The sequence below is a fragment of the Labrus mixtus genome, chromosome 6, assembly GCF_963584025.1.
Source record: "Labrus mixtus chromosome 6, fLabMix1.1, whole genome shotgun sequence".
NCBI lineage: Eukaryota > Metazoa > Chordata > Actinopteri > Labriformes > Labridae > Labrus > Labrus mixtus.
In genome coordinates, this window is record NC_083617.1 from 5,710,100 (window position 1) to 5,721,807 (window position 11,708).

The following is an 11,708-nucleotide window of genomic DNA, read 5'->3' on the forward strand; positions in this document are numbered from 1 at the left end:
TAAACCATTTTCTGTCTCAGAATCCAGGTAGATGTGTCGGTGGTATTACAACAGAGTTCTCCCAGTATCTTCCTTAACTTCAAATGAATGAATTCCCATTCTTCTGGCCCGATGTGTGATTGAGCTTTTCTCATGGAGTGACAATTTCCTAGTCTTCTTCTTGTGATCTATAGTTATCTGTGCTGTGGATCAAGCGGCTCAAAGCATATAGGCAATATAGGAATCGCCTAGGGCACCAAGTTCTGAGGGGGGGGGTCGTAAACCTACAACCAGACAACCGGACAACTTCCCGAGGATCGTGTGTCACAGAATCAGAGAATGCAATTTACTGTAACAACACCTTCTTCTGCTCTCCAGGGTTTAAAAAACACAAACAAAAAATTCACTGTAAAGGATAATGTGCAGGCAGTTTTTTTTTTGTCCAGGGATGAAAAAAAAAGGTGGATTGTAATGTCAAATGGTTTGGAGTGGAGTTTATTGTCAGATGCAGTGAAAGCAAACAGCCCCAATAAATCATCACAAAACAACAACTGATGACAGAAGAAGAAGAAGACGTGTTTTTTGATCGATTCTGAAGAAGCTGAGGAGAGAAAACATTTTTCTTCTGTGATTCATGAAAATAACCTGTCAGAGACTAGAACACACGACGACGGTCTAATATCTAAGCTGCCATGTTGTTCTCTCTGTGCATGGAGACTTTTTTTTTATCACATATCAATAATGTTCATTCTAACAAAATATAATAGGGCTGTCAGCAGTACTGTCAATTAGGTCTGAAGTTAAAGCATTAGTTGTTTTTTTAATCTCATTAGTCAAAGGCTATTTTGTCCCTTTAGGCGCACCGTAGATAGTCCTCCGCAGTGTCTCCCTGTAGTCACAGAGATGGAAGAAACAACACTGCTGCATCTCTGAATGTCTCATTCGTCTGAGAGTCAAAAGTAATATCCACTGTAACTACCTTTGATCTATATTACCAGGAGGGCCTTTCTTTATTTCAAAATAAAAGCAGGGTTGAATTCAAACAGCCAGTTTAACAATTATAATCTTTTGACAGCCCTGGTAGTAATCTTAAATATTTGTGAGTTAGATTAAAATGTGAAAGACATACATTTAACACATGCAGAAATATCAGAGGATAACAACACAAGGGCTTTTCTGCGGATGGTGAAATTTAGTTTTCTCTCTTCTTCTCAGCATCCTACAAGACAAAATGAAAAAGTGTTAGCACTCAATAAAAGATTTGACATGTTTTATTCATGTTAATGTTCTTACCATATTTTACTGATAACGGCCAGAGCCATTAATATCACCACTCCAACAAGCAGTAACGCTGCAAAAGCGTAGAGGAGATAATCTGAGAACACAGGAATCAAATTAATTCAATTCAATTCAAATGAATAACAATGAGGAAATCATAGAGTTTACAGAGTTTAGATAAAGAGAGGAGAGAGGAGAGAGAGAAATGCACAATCATATCACCTCCTACATGCAGGTTGACTTTGGAATTAACAGAACATGGACTGAAATTTACCGTTTGACCACACGTAACCATCCTCAGGGTCGCTGAGTCCGGGAGGTTTGGAGGTGGATTTTTTCCAAGATGTGACTGAAACACAAAAAAAGGCTTTAAAATGACAAAAAAAGAAAAAAAGAATGAATAATTTTAATGCTGATGAATCTGCACCCTACTTACTGAAGAGTGATCTGTTGTGAAAAACCTCATAAATCATGTTGCACGTCAGCAGGTCATCACCGTGCATTCCTCTGCATGTACATGGATAGTGAAGTACGGTGCCCATGGTGGCCAAAAAGGCTCTCTGACATTCTGGATCTGCACCGAGGATTAAAGCTGGATCCATCCAGGTGAAACATTCATTACTGTCGAGGTCGATGTCGCTGCACTGTGCTCCTTCAGAGCTCCAGCATTTCTCTCTGAGAGTCTTTAAAAGTTTTCTGATAAATGAGAGAAAAACATGTTTCATATTCAGTCCATGGCTGCTTTGTATTTATGAAAAATACACAAAGCAAATGCATCATTTTTATAACCCTTAATTACCCATGACAGACAATAGCTCGAGGCATTTTTATGTTTTGTAACCTTTTTGTTTTTCAGCTTTTGTTACTGAGGTTTTAATTCAACTCAAATTAGGAGCAGATCCAGATCTGACGCCTGCGAAGGCAAAATAAAAAGGTCTGATTCAGCTGAAAACCAAACAACAAAATGCTTTCTCTGTGATTATGCATAATTAACAGAACAGCTGTTTCTGGGGATGCAACGACGCATCAGTTCAACATCGATATCGGTCGATATTTGCCCTGTTGACAGACATCGGCACATCGGAAAATAAAGTGGCATGAAGCGATGTCAGTAGCCGATGTGTATCTGATGTGTAATTTCAATTTAATGCTGACATCTAGTACACCTAAATACTGATCCAGAGAAGAGTTTTTTATTGGGCAGACGAAGTCACCTGTTAAACAAACTGACTTGTTTTATTTTTTAAGACGCATGTGTCTGAAACTGAAGCAAGTCTGTGAGCATTGACTGTTTCCTCTTATATTCCTCATTTTACTGTTGGGTCTTATTTAGTCTATTATTTTTATAGAGCTTAAAATGTCTGTATGTGTATAGTATCACTGTTTCTTTAAGTCTTATGATTCTGTTTTCATCTCAAACGCCTCTAGCCAGGGACAGGGGGTTAAAAATTCACCACGGCTAGAAACTAGAGCCCCACCGATTACCGTACATCGGCCAACAGATTATATCAGCAAATATTAGCACATCAAGTGACTCTTGCATCGGCTAATTTTATTGCAGATATGCACCGATATTACTAGATTTAATCACCAGTCAAAATGCATTTCATTTGAGTATAATTGTATTGGACTGGCTGTCACCTGAAAAGGGCGCCGTATGGATTATAACGAGCATTATGACTCTCCAGAGTGTCGGCCGGTGATGCACGTTCATGCGCAGTTACCTTCCAGTTGTGTTTGATGACTTCATGTGTGGGATCAACGCAATATATGTGTATATCTATCTCTACAAATCAAAGATATAATCTATGAGAAAGATATCAGCCAATATATCGGTATAGGATGTTTTTGCTCCCTAATATCAGTATCGGCCCCAAAAATCCCAAAGGGTTCAGGTCCTACTAGAAACATGTATGAATGGCATCTACTTTGTATTTTACATACAGTATGAAGCGATCTTCATTGCCTGTTAAACAAATGAATAAAAACAAATCAAACAGAAGAGAAATAATGTGGCATTGTGGGAGTCTTACAACAAAAGAAGTCATGAGACAAACATCCATATCGGCTCTGGTTTTCCCAATTGGTGCATCTCTAGTTGTTTCTTGTACCAGGCTGCTGCAGTCATAATGTTATTTCACTCTTTGCACATGCACATGATAATGCTAAACAATATGATAATTACATGTTTTCTGGTTTTTCAAGAAATTAGAAATACACGATGCTGCACAACTAACATGATGAAGCTTCAGCTAAAAGAAAATCACATGTTTTAGAGATCAATCAGACATCAGAAAGATTGCTGTTGTAGATTTCTAGAAAAAAAAGAATAGTGGATTATTTGCCTTCTTCTTGCTCCACATAAGTTTAGTTATTACATCTGAATTGTGGGAAAACGGCAGAACTAAACGCCTCGCCGACTGTCCTACTGTAACAACATGACATTTCCTCTAAATAATTGCCTGTAGACATTTCAGCTTCATTAGATGCAAATTGGAATTGTGCCCCCGTCTGCTGTGACAAGTCGTGGGGAAAGGAAGTTCATCGTTTGCCCTGAGACGCTAATTCATAAGCCACAGTCGAGATATTACCTACATGCTCGCTATCTGCCCTCGTGTGTTAATTGCTATACGGTAAAGTTATTTTCTTAGAAGTGTAAAATAACTGGAGCCATGTCGCAGGTTTGCTCAGCCTTAAGCCTTCCCTTATAGAATATTTCATGTTAAGCAGGAAGCAGCGAGTCTGCAGTTTCTTATTTCTGGCCAAACTACCAGCCAGGTTTTACTTAATTATCTCTAAATTATCATGTAGCTCCACAGTCAGAGAACATTTCAGTCAAGTATCTTCTGTTTACACTGTAAGTTATCTGCTCTGAAAATCATGCACTTACTTGCACAAGTGTACAGCTCCTCCAGTGCACCTTTGGGTTGTACATTTTGTGTTCTTATATTCTATCATATAGATTATATTGCTTGTTGTATATTTGATCTTATTCTATATAAGTCAGCAGTAGCGTCGCTGTTTCATAGCTTCTCACTACTTTTGCCCTATTTCTGTTTTCACCAAAACATAAAGTCAGATCCCTTTTCTTTTTTTTTGTAGGATTTATGTCAGAAATCAGGGACAGAGAGAGAGTGGGGAATGACATGCAGGAAAGGAGCCACAGGTCGGATTTGGACCGGGGCCGACCGCTTTTAGGACTACAGTTCTCTGTACATGGGACGCGTGGCCAAACCACTCGGCCACAGAAGCCCCACCAAGTCAAATTCTTAAATGTATTTGGCAGTAAAACTAATTCTGATTCTTAAGCAAGTCTGTTGGATGGATTTCCATGAAATGTCATCCATTCCAGTAACCTGATCCGCTTACTCTGAGCCACACTAAAAGATTTTCCAAATCTTATCAGATGTTTAAACTGTGAGAGACGCTTTACATGTCAACAAATTATGACAGGTGTTCTTCCTATTGTGCGTGAAGAGCAACGGCTTGTTTTTTCAATTTACAGTAGGCCTATGTATGTAACTGGGCAGTCAGCCTTAATGCTTTAATCTGGATTCGTTTACGGTAAGCAGTTATTGCATTGATTATTTTAATCACAAGCCATTTCATCCCTTCCACCACGCTACGGTGTAGTTAAGCTTAAGATTAAGATTTACTTTTATTGATTCAGTTTGAATTTCTGTTTTTACACTCTGTAAGTCATGCAACACACACATAGGCTGAAATATACACACATGCACAAACAGGATCCTATGGACATGCACTAATGGAGAGATGTCAGAGTGACGGAGCGACCCCTGGCAGGCGCTCCTGAGCTGGCGGTGGGTAGGGGGTTTGGTACCTCGGCAGTGCTCAGGAGGTAATCTGGCACCTCTCCAGCTACCAGACCAACTTCCATATTTGGTCTGCACCGGGACTTGAACCGGCGACCCTCCGGTTCCCAACCCAAGTCCCTACAGACTGAACTACTGCCGCCCCCAAAAGTTAAACCACCGCAGTGTCTTCCTGCAGGCATGAGGTGACATTTTGTTCCCATTCACTATTTTCATGTTATTTTCCATCTTTAGCAAGTTCCTTATTCTGTGATTTATTTAATGTCCAGAATTTTCGATCCATCAGGAGTTCTTTCATTTCTTTCAAAATAAAAGTTTTTTGATCCAAACAGAAAGTGAGGGAAATTTAGCTTAAGACAGTACAAAATACAAAATAAAAGCATGACAAAAACTGTTTTGAAATGCAAAATAATGGCATATCTAGCACGTGATCGTGATACTATTGGAATTTAGCGATTAACAAAAATGAAATAGTTTGGCAGCCCTCGTAATAATAAATTTTAAGTGGCAGTGAGTTGAACTCACAGGACAGATTGTTGTTTGTTGGTTTTAATGGGTGTATTATATTGTCGAGTTATAGTAGTAACATACCTACAGTCTGCGTCCTCAGCACACTGGTCCGTTGTCTCCTGACAGATCAATGTGGAGACTCCACAGGTGCCGCTGTGCAGAGTGCTTTTCATGTGCAGACAGCTCTGATCTGAAGCTGCACACTCACACAGCACCAACATCTCTGCCACGCTGCGCGGCATGCTGCTGTAGAACTGCTGAGTCACTTGTTGACAGCGGTCGCTGTCGCACTGCTCTGCTGTGCACGCCTGAAGAACCGGTGCCAGGTACCTGTTACAAACTGCATCACTGACACATTCTGTCATTCTGTCCAAGCAGGATCCAGCAGCATCGTACGCTGGGAAAGGAAACGCGGTGTGTGAGTTTTAAAGACTGAATAAACATCAGATATATGTTGATTGAATTCAGGAAACTGTTTTGTATTTTAATATTTTTGTTCTTGAGGTTATACTCTTGTAAAATGATCACCATTGTGTATCAAAGTGCTTGACTGCCAGTCCATCCCTGAGCTCCTCTTCTGCTGAGATGCTGAAAAGACATTGAGGAATCAGGAATCATTAGTAAATCCAAAACCACTTTATGATGGCCCTGAACTTCAAAATAAGACAACCATTCATTCAACAGAACATCATCTTGTAAAGGGGGATAAAACAAGAACCCTTTCAAACATAAAATTCTAAAAAAAGGCCTCACACAACATCAAATTACCAAAAGAAATCAGGCATCTCAAAAGACACAACATTTCACAAAACAGGATATCTGAAAAAGGCTCCGGCTTTCAAGACATCGTCTCATCACTCCTCAAAATCTGCATGTTAAATTAAATGAGGTCAGAGCCTATAGACGCCAAATACAAACTGTGTTCTGATGCTGCAATGAATATTTCACACAAATTCAAACGTGAGCTGACTGAAATGCTTTTGTGTAATGATGGTGTGTTTTTGTTTAATGGTTTTTAGTTGTGTTTTGGAAATGATGCGTTTGTGAAATGTTGTAGGTTTTGATCCTTCAAGGCCACCATACCAAATGCTTATTGAAACCCTTCTGCTAATGATGTGCAACCTGAAGCACAAAAAGCATTTATTTAAACAGAACACCAAATCACCTTGAGTCAACAACACAATCACTGCACCTATAAACGATGTTCTCATTCTTCCCAGAAAATACTGCACCTGTGTTTGGACGGCATTGTGTGGCCAGTTCTCGTATGGAGCCACAAAGCTCCTCCTCCTCCCGTGCACACACACACCCCTGCAGGGAGGGAAACTGGACCAGCACGGCCTGGATGGTCATGTTACAGGCCTGTGAGCCTTTAATTTGGCACGCTTCATCTTGAATAACAAAAAACAGAGGAGAGGCAGAAAAACAGGATTTTCCATTATGTGATTGAGCCGTGTGCGACAGGTGTTTAGCGCACCTGCTCTGATTGTTTCTCTTTAAAAGGCGTGGAATACACGGCTATAATATCAAAACAGATCTATTTTAAGGGAAGGCCTATTTATTATTATCTGTTTGTGTAGTTATATAAACTTTGCTTCAGGCTATCGCCTCATGTTATTACATTTAAGCTTTACTCGAGGAGCTGCAATTCAATTGAGAAAAGCTTCATGTCCTGAGCCTCCTGAGGACATGTAGTCACTACTTTTATAATACCACTGGACAACATGAAGGGTTACACCATGTTGCAATCAACACTGTAGCAGATATATTGTTTTTTAAATTACCAGCACAGGTGCCGCCGTAAGAAGCCCTTTCCTTCTTGCATAAATCTGACATGCAGGTATGAACAGCAGCTAAATAGTCTGGAGGTGGAGGTGACACGCTGAGGCTGAATATCTGAGGAAAAACAATCGCTGCAACACAAATTGATTATAAAAAAAACAACACTTCGTTATCTTGAAATTGTATTGACATGTTCTTTTAGTTTTTGTGTTTTTGCAGAACAAATGTTCAAAAAGTATTTTCTGCAAGTTTAACATCAAAGATTGTTGCTGACTTTACAGTTCAGACTAAAAAAACATGCAGGCTCTAGTTCAAGTTGCAAGAGAAAGATAAAATCAATACATTTCATTATCAGAAACAAAAAGAATCATTTTATAGCATCACTCACCCAATACGACCGCAGCCTCCAGTTTCATGTTGACAGTTGTGAAGCTGTCAGAGGACAAACCACTGAGTCTCTCCTGCAGCTGATCCGTCTCTCACTTTGGTGCCAGGGATGAAGCTCGGATGGATGCACCAACCACAGACGAGGAGGAGACACATTTACCAGAGCATTTACTGTGGGCTGTGCCCCGCACCGTGTAATGAAATAACAAGCTGTTCACACATAAAAAGATGAATAAAAGAACAAAATCGACATCCAATCGTTTGGTCATATTATTTAAGTGGGAATTTTTTTACATCATATGTTGGAAAACAACGACTAGTTTTTGTTGACAAGACTGACATGTTAGAAATGATTGCTGCTAAAAGAATAATTTAACTATTTACATAATAATAGTGAATTAATAATAAGGATGTGATGGGATCACTGACAGTGTATCCAAACCAGATTTAAAATCCTAAAAAAAGATTTGGGTCAAAAGTTTTTAATTATTTATTGAGTTACTGATTTGAAGAGCTTCTAATGTCGTATATTTCTTTTGAAGTTCAAACTCAGTGACAAAGTAAAAAAACAAAAACTTGGTGCTTATTTTCAGAGGTATTTGTGTCATCAGCAACTAGAAATCAGATTTGACAGTGCTACTTCATTATGCTACTTATGTGCAACTTTCCTTCTGTCATGAGTTCTGCCAGCAAACACACACACCGCACTCCATGCTGTCAGAATGACTAATTAATCACAGTCTCAGGCTTTGTTTTTCGAGGTTACAAACAAAATCAAATTTGCACAAGTGCCTTTGTTTTAGAAACATATTTTTCTGACAACTTTGAGTTAACTCTGAAAACACAAAAGAACAACAACAGTAACCAAGCACAACACCATGGCCAGGGCCATCACATGAGCATGTCATTCAATTCCTTCCTTACTGGGGTTGAAAAATCAATGATGACAAGGTGCAAAGGACCAACATTTTATACTCTGAGGAATACATACCTTAGTTAATTTGCCCTAAGTGCTTCGTGGGCTCCAGTTCTTCCTTTGGATTCTGACCGTGTCCTTTGAATTATTTTTGACGTTCAAGGCTTTTTGTGCTCACACACATTCATTCATTCTGAGGATGACGCAGATACAAGTCTCTTTGTGTTTCTCATGGTATGGTTCAGGCGGTCTTAGACTTTTAAAAAAATCAAGGTTGGATAAAAAAATCTGCTGCTTTTCTATAATGCTCATAGTGAAAAAACAATGTTTTACATAAACACTTTACAGTCTAAATCATCGAAAAAGGTCATTAATTCAAGTTGGGCTGCACGGTGCTGCAGTGGTTAACGCTGTTGCCTCACAGCAAGACAGTTCCCTGGTTTGAATCCCCATTGGACATGAGCCTCTCTGTGTGGAGTTATCGTGTTCTCCCTGTGCATGCGTGGGTTCTCTCCAGGTACTCCAGGCTTCCAAAACAAGTCCAAAATCATGCTCGTTTGGTCAATTGGTGACTAAATTGTAGAGCTTTTAACTGAATCTCATTTCATCTAGTTTTACTACATTTTGAACCTCCTGTGTTTCCTCATTTAGAATAAATGATAGCGTTTCCTCAGTACCTGTTCTTATCTAGTTATTTTTACCTTAGTTTTTGGATTGTGGGATAGGGGTGGGGGAGGGAGTCATGTTGTTGCTGTTTGATTTATGTTGATGTAAAGCACTTTGGGATACATTTGTTGTATGAAAAGTGCTATACAACTAAAGTTTGATTGATTGATTGATTGATTGATAAATTGCCTGTCGGTGTGAATGTGAGTGTGGCTGGTTGACCGTCTCGAAACGTCAGCTTTGTGATTGATTGGTGAACAATCCAGGATGTAACCCTGCCTCTCATCCAATGACAGCTGGGAGCAGCTCCCGCAACCCCCCGAACAGGAAAAGCTGTAAAGATAATGGATGGATTCATTCAAGGTCTCTCAGACTGAGACACTTTCTCCCTTACTCAAACACTAGTAGTGAATCTTACATCTTCCTCCCAGCGCTGTGTTGAGTCACTGTGAGGACATTTGACCACCACTTGCATTAATGGTAACTTTAAAAAAGCAGACCATAAACCATACAGTGGAGAGTGCAGCTATAGATAATAAAAGAGGGATTTATGTTTTCATTCTGTACTTAACTTTAGTCCCGTCACTACTTCATTATTGGTTCATTCTAAGTTTTTAGAAAGCGATGAGAAATGCACAATGTCTTGTCTTCATGCTCTCGTGGGAGTTGTTAGGCGGAGAACTGCATGATGGAGTCTAGACGGCGGTAATGATGGTAATGGAGCATGTGGGGTGATTACAGGGTGCTGGATGTGGACACTGATGAGATGGATTGGAGGTGACCAGGGTGGAGGAGGGTCCCTTATGATCAAACTAGAACTACAAACTGAGAGCTGCAGAGAGGACAAAAGAAGACACATTTTAGGATGATTGTTCAATAAGGGTGGTGATGAAGGACGTGGGGTGATTGTAGGGTGCTGGATGTGGACACTGATGAGACGGATTGGAGGTGACCAGGGTGGAGGAGGGTCCCTTATGATCAAACTAGAACTACAAACTGAGAGCTGCAGAGAGGACAAAAGAAGACACATTTTAGGATGATTGTTCAATAAGGGTGGTGATGAAGGACGTGGGGTGATTGTAGGGTGCTGGATGTGGACACTGATGAGACGGATTGGAGGTGACCAGGGTGGAGGAGGGTCTTAACAATCTGAACTGAGAGCAGCAGAGAGGACAAGAAGACACATTTTAGGATGATTGGTCAATAAGGGTTGTGCTGAAATCCAGTTGGTTTAGTACTTCAGAGTAAATGCCCATAGTAAGCTGATCAGTGGAGCCGGAAGGAAAAAGATAGAGGGAGCGACAAATATGAAGAATGAGAACTCTGAATAAATGTGTGGAAATAAATTGTTTTTTTTAGCTACGACATGTGGCAAATGTGGCAACAGAATGGGTAAGACTTGTTATGTTTTTTCTTTGTTCTTATTTTACAGGGGTATTTAGTGAGAGTTTATTAATTTTGACAAGCACATGGCATAAAAAGTTGCCACTGCATCGCAAAATAAAGGACATTTAAAGCCTTTATATGCGGGTTAGGATTTTTCACACTTAAATATAATATAAATCAAGTATCTCCTCTGAAAATAACTCTGTGAGTCATGACTGTCTACAATGGGTGTAACACCCGAGTCCCACTGTCTGTGATGTTTTCAGAGTTTTCAGAGTCCTATCTTCACTTTGTTTACATCGCCGGGACGGCCGGCTGACTCCTCCCCTCGCGTATAAAAGTTGTTTAATTGAGGGACTAGAGAAAAGAAGAATAACATACTGTACTCACTGCTTAACTGTGTTTCTAGATCACGCTCATTTCAGGTAAATTTACATGCAGTGTGAAGATACGAGAATAATAAAGATCGCTAGCATTAGCGTGCTAACACAACAATGCAGCGCAAGTTGTTTTGGTTTCATGCTGGTGCTCAAGGGCGACATCTGCTGGATCGCATATAAAGCCTTTAAGCGCTGGCAGCTCCCATTTTCAAGGCTGGGCTTCTTATATCAGCCTTGACAACAACAATAGCTGCTCAAACATCTTTCTGCCAACTTCACCTTGATCATCGCAGACATCGTCCCCATTTAAGACAAATCTCCAAAGATGAAACGAGATTTCAATCTGAGGAGGTTTTTAATCACCTGTGACTCCTTGTTGCACGTTAACACAAACAAACAAACAAACAAACAAACAAACAAACAAACGTGTGTCAGCAATCAATAAAAAAGTGATAACAAAAACTGACAAATACAACAGGGTGATGAAAATACAGGCATTAGATTGTACAAAAGGACGATGGGTCGAGCTGTTTGCAGGATCAGCTGCAGACAGGCACAAGATTGATCCCCCTTGGCTGCTGACGCCTGACG

The 11,708-nt window shown here is 39.9% G+C and overlaps 1 protein-coding gene across 1 annotated transcript; it reads right to left on the reverse strand.

Annotated features, from left to right (window-relative positions):
• Positions 1 to 562: 562 nt before the first annotated feature.
• Positions 563 to 7,885, reverse strand: gfral (GDNF family receptor alpha like). Its single transcript, XM_061039623.1, has 9 exons — positions 7,771 to 7,885; positions 7,385 to 7,513; positions 6,833 to 6,991; positions 6,129 to 6,188; positions 5,682 to 5,997; positions 1,694 to 1,953; positions 1,532 to 1,606; positions 1,273 to 1,354; positions 563 to 1,198 (listed from the first exon to the last, which is right to left on the reverse strand). The coding sequence occupies exons 1-9, from the start codon at positions 7,796 to 7,798 to the stop codon at positions 1,129 to 1,131; spliced, it is 1,179 nt and encodes a 392-aa protein (XP_060895606.1). The 5' UTR covers positions 7,799 to 7,885; the 3' UTR covers positions 563 to 1,128.
• Positions 7,886 to 11,708: the final 3,823 nt, after the last annotated feature.

What these genes read in the sequence shown, in the direction of transcription:
- gfral (XM_061039623.1), bottom strand. Translation starts at nt 7,798, where the DNA reads ATGAAACTGGAGGCTGCGGTCGTATTGG. An exon ending in TTACGGCGGCACCTGTGCTG is followed by an intron (nt 6,992 to 7,384) that starts GTAATTTAAAAA and finishes TTGTTATTCAAG; the next exon opens with ATGAAGCGTGCCAAATTAAA. An exon ending in ACAATGCCGTCCAAACACAG is followed by an intron (nt 6,189 to 6,832) that starts GTGCAGTATTTT and finishes ATGTCTTTTCAG; the next exon opens with CATCTCAGCAGAAGAGGAGC.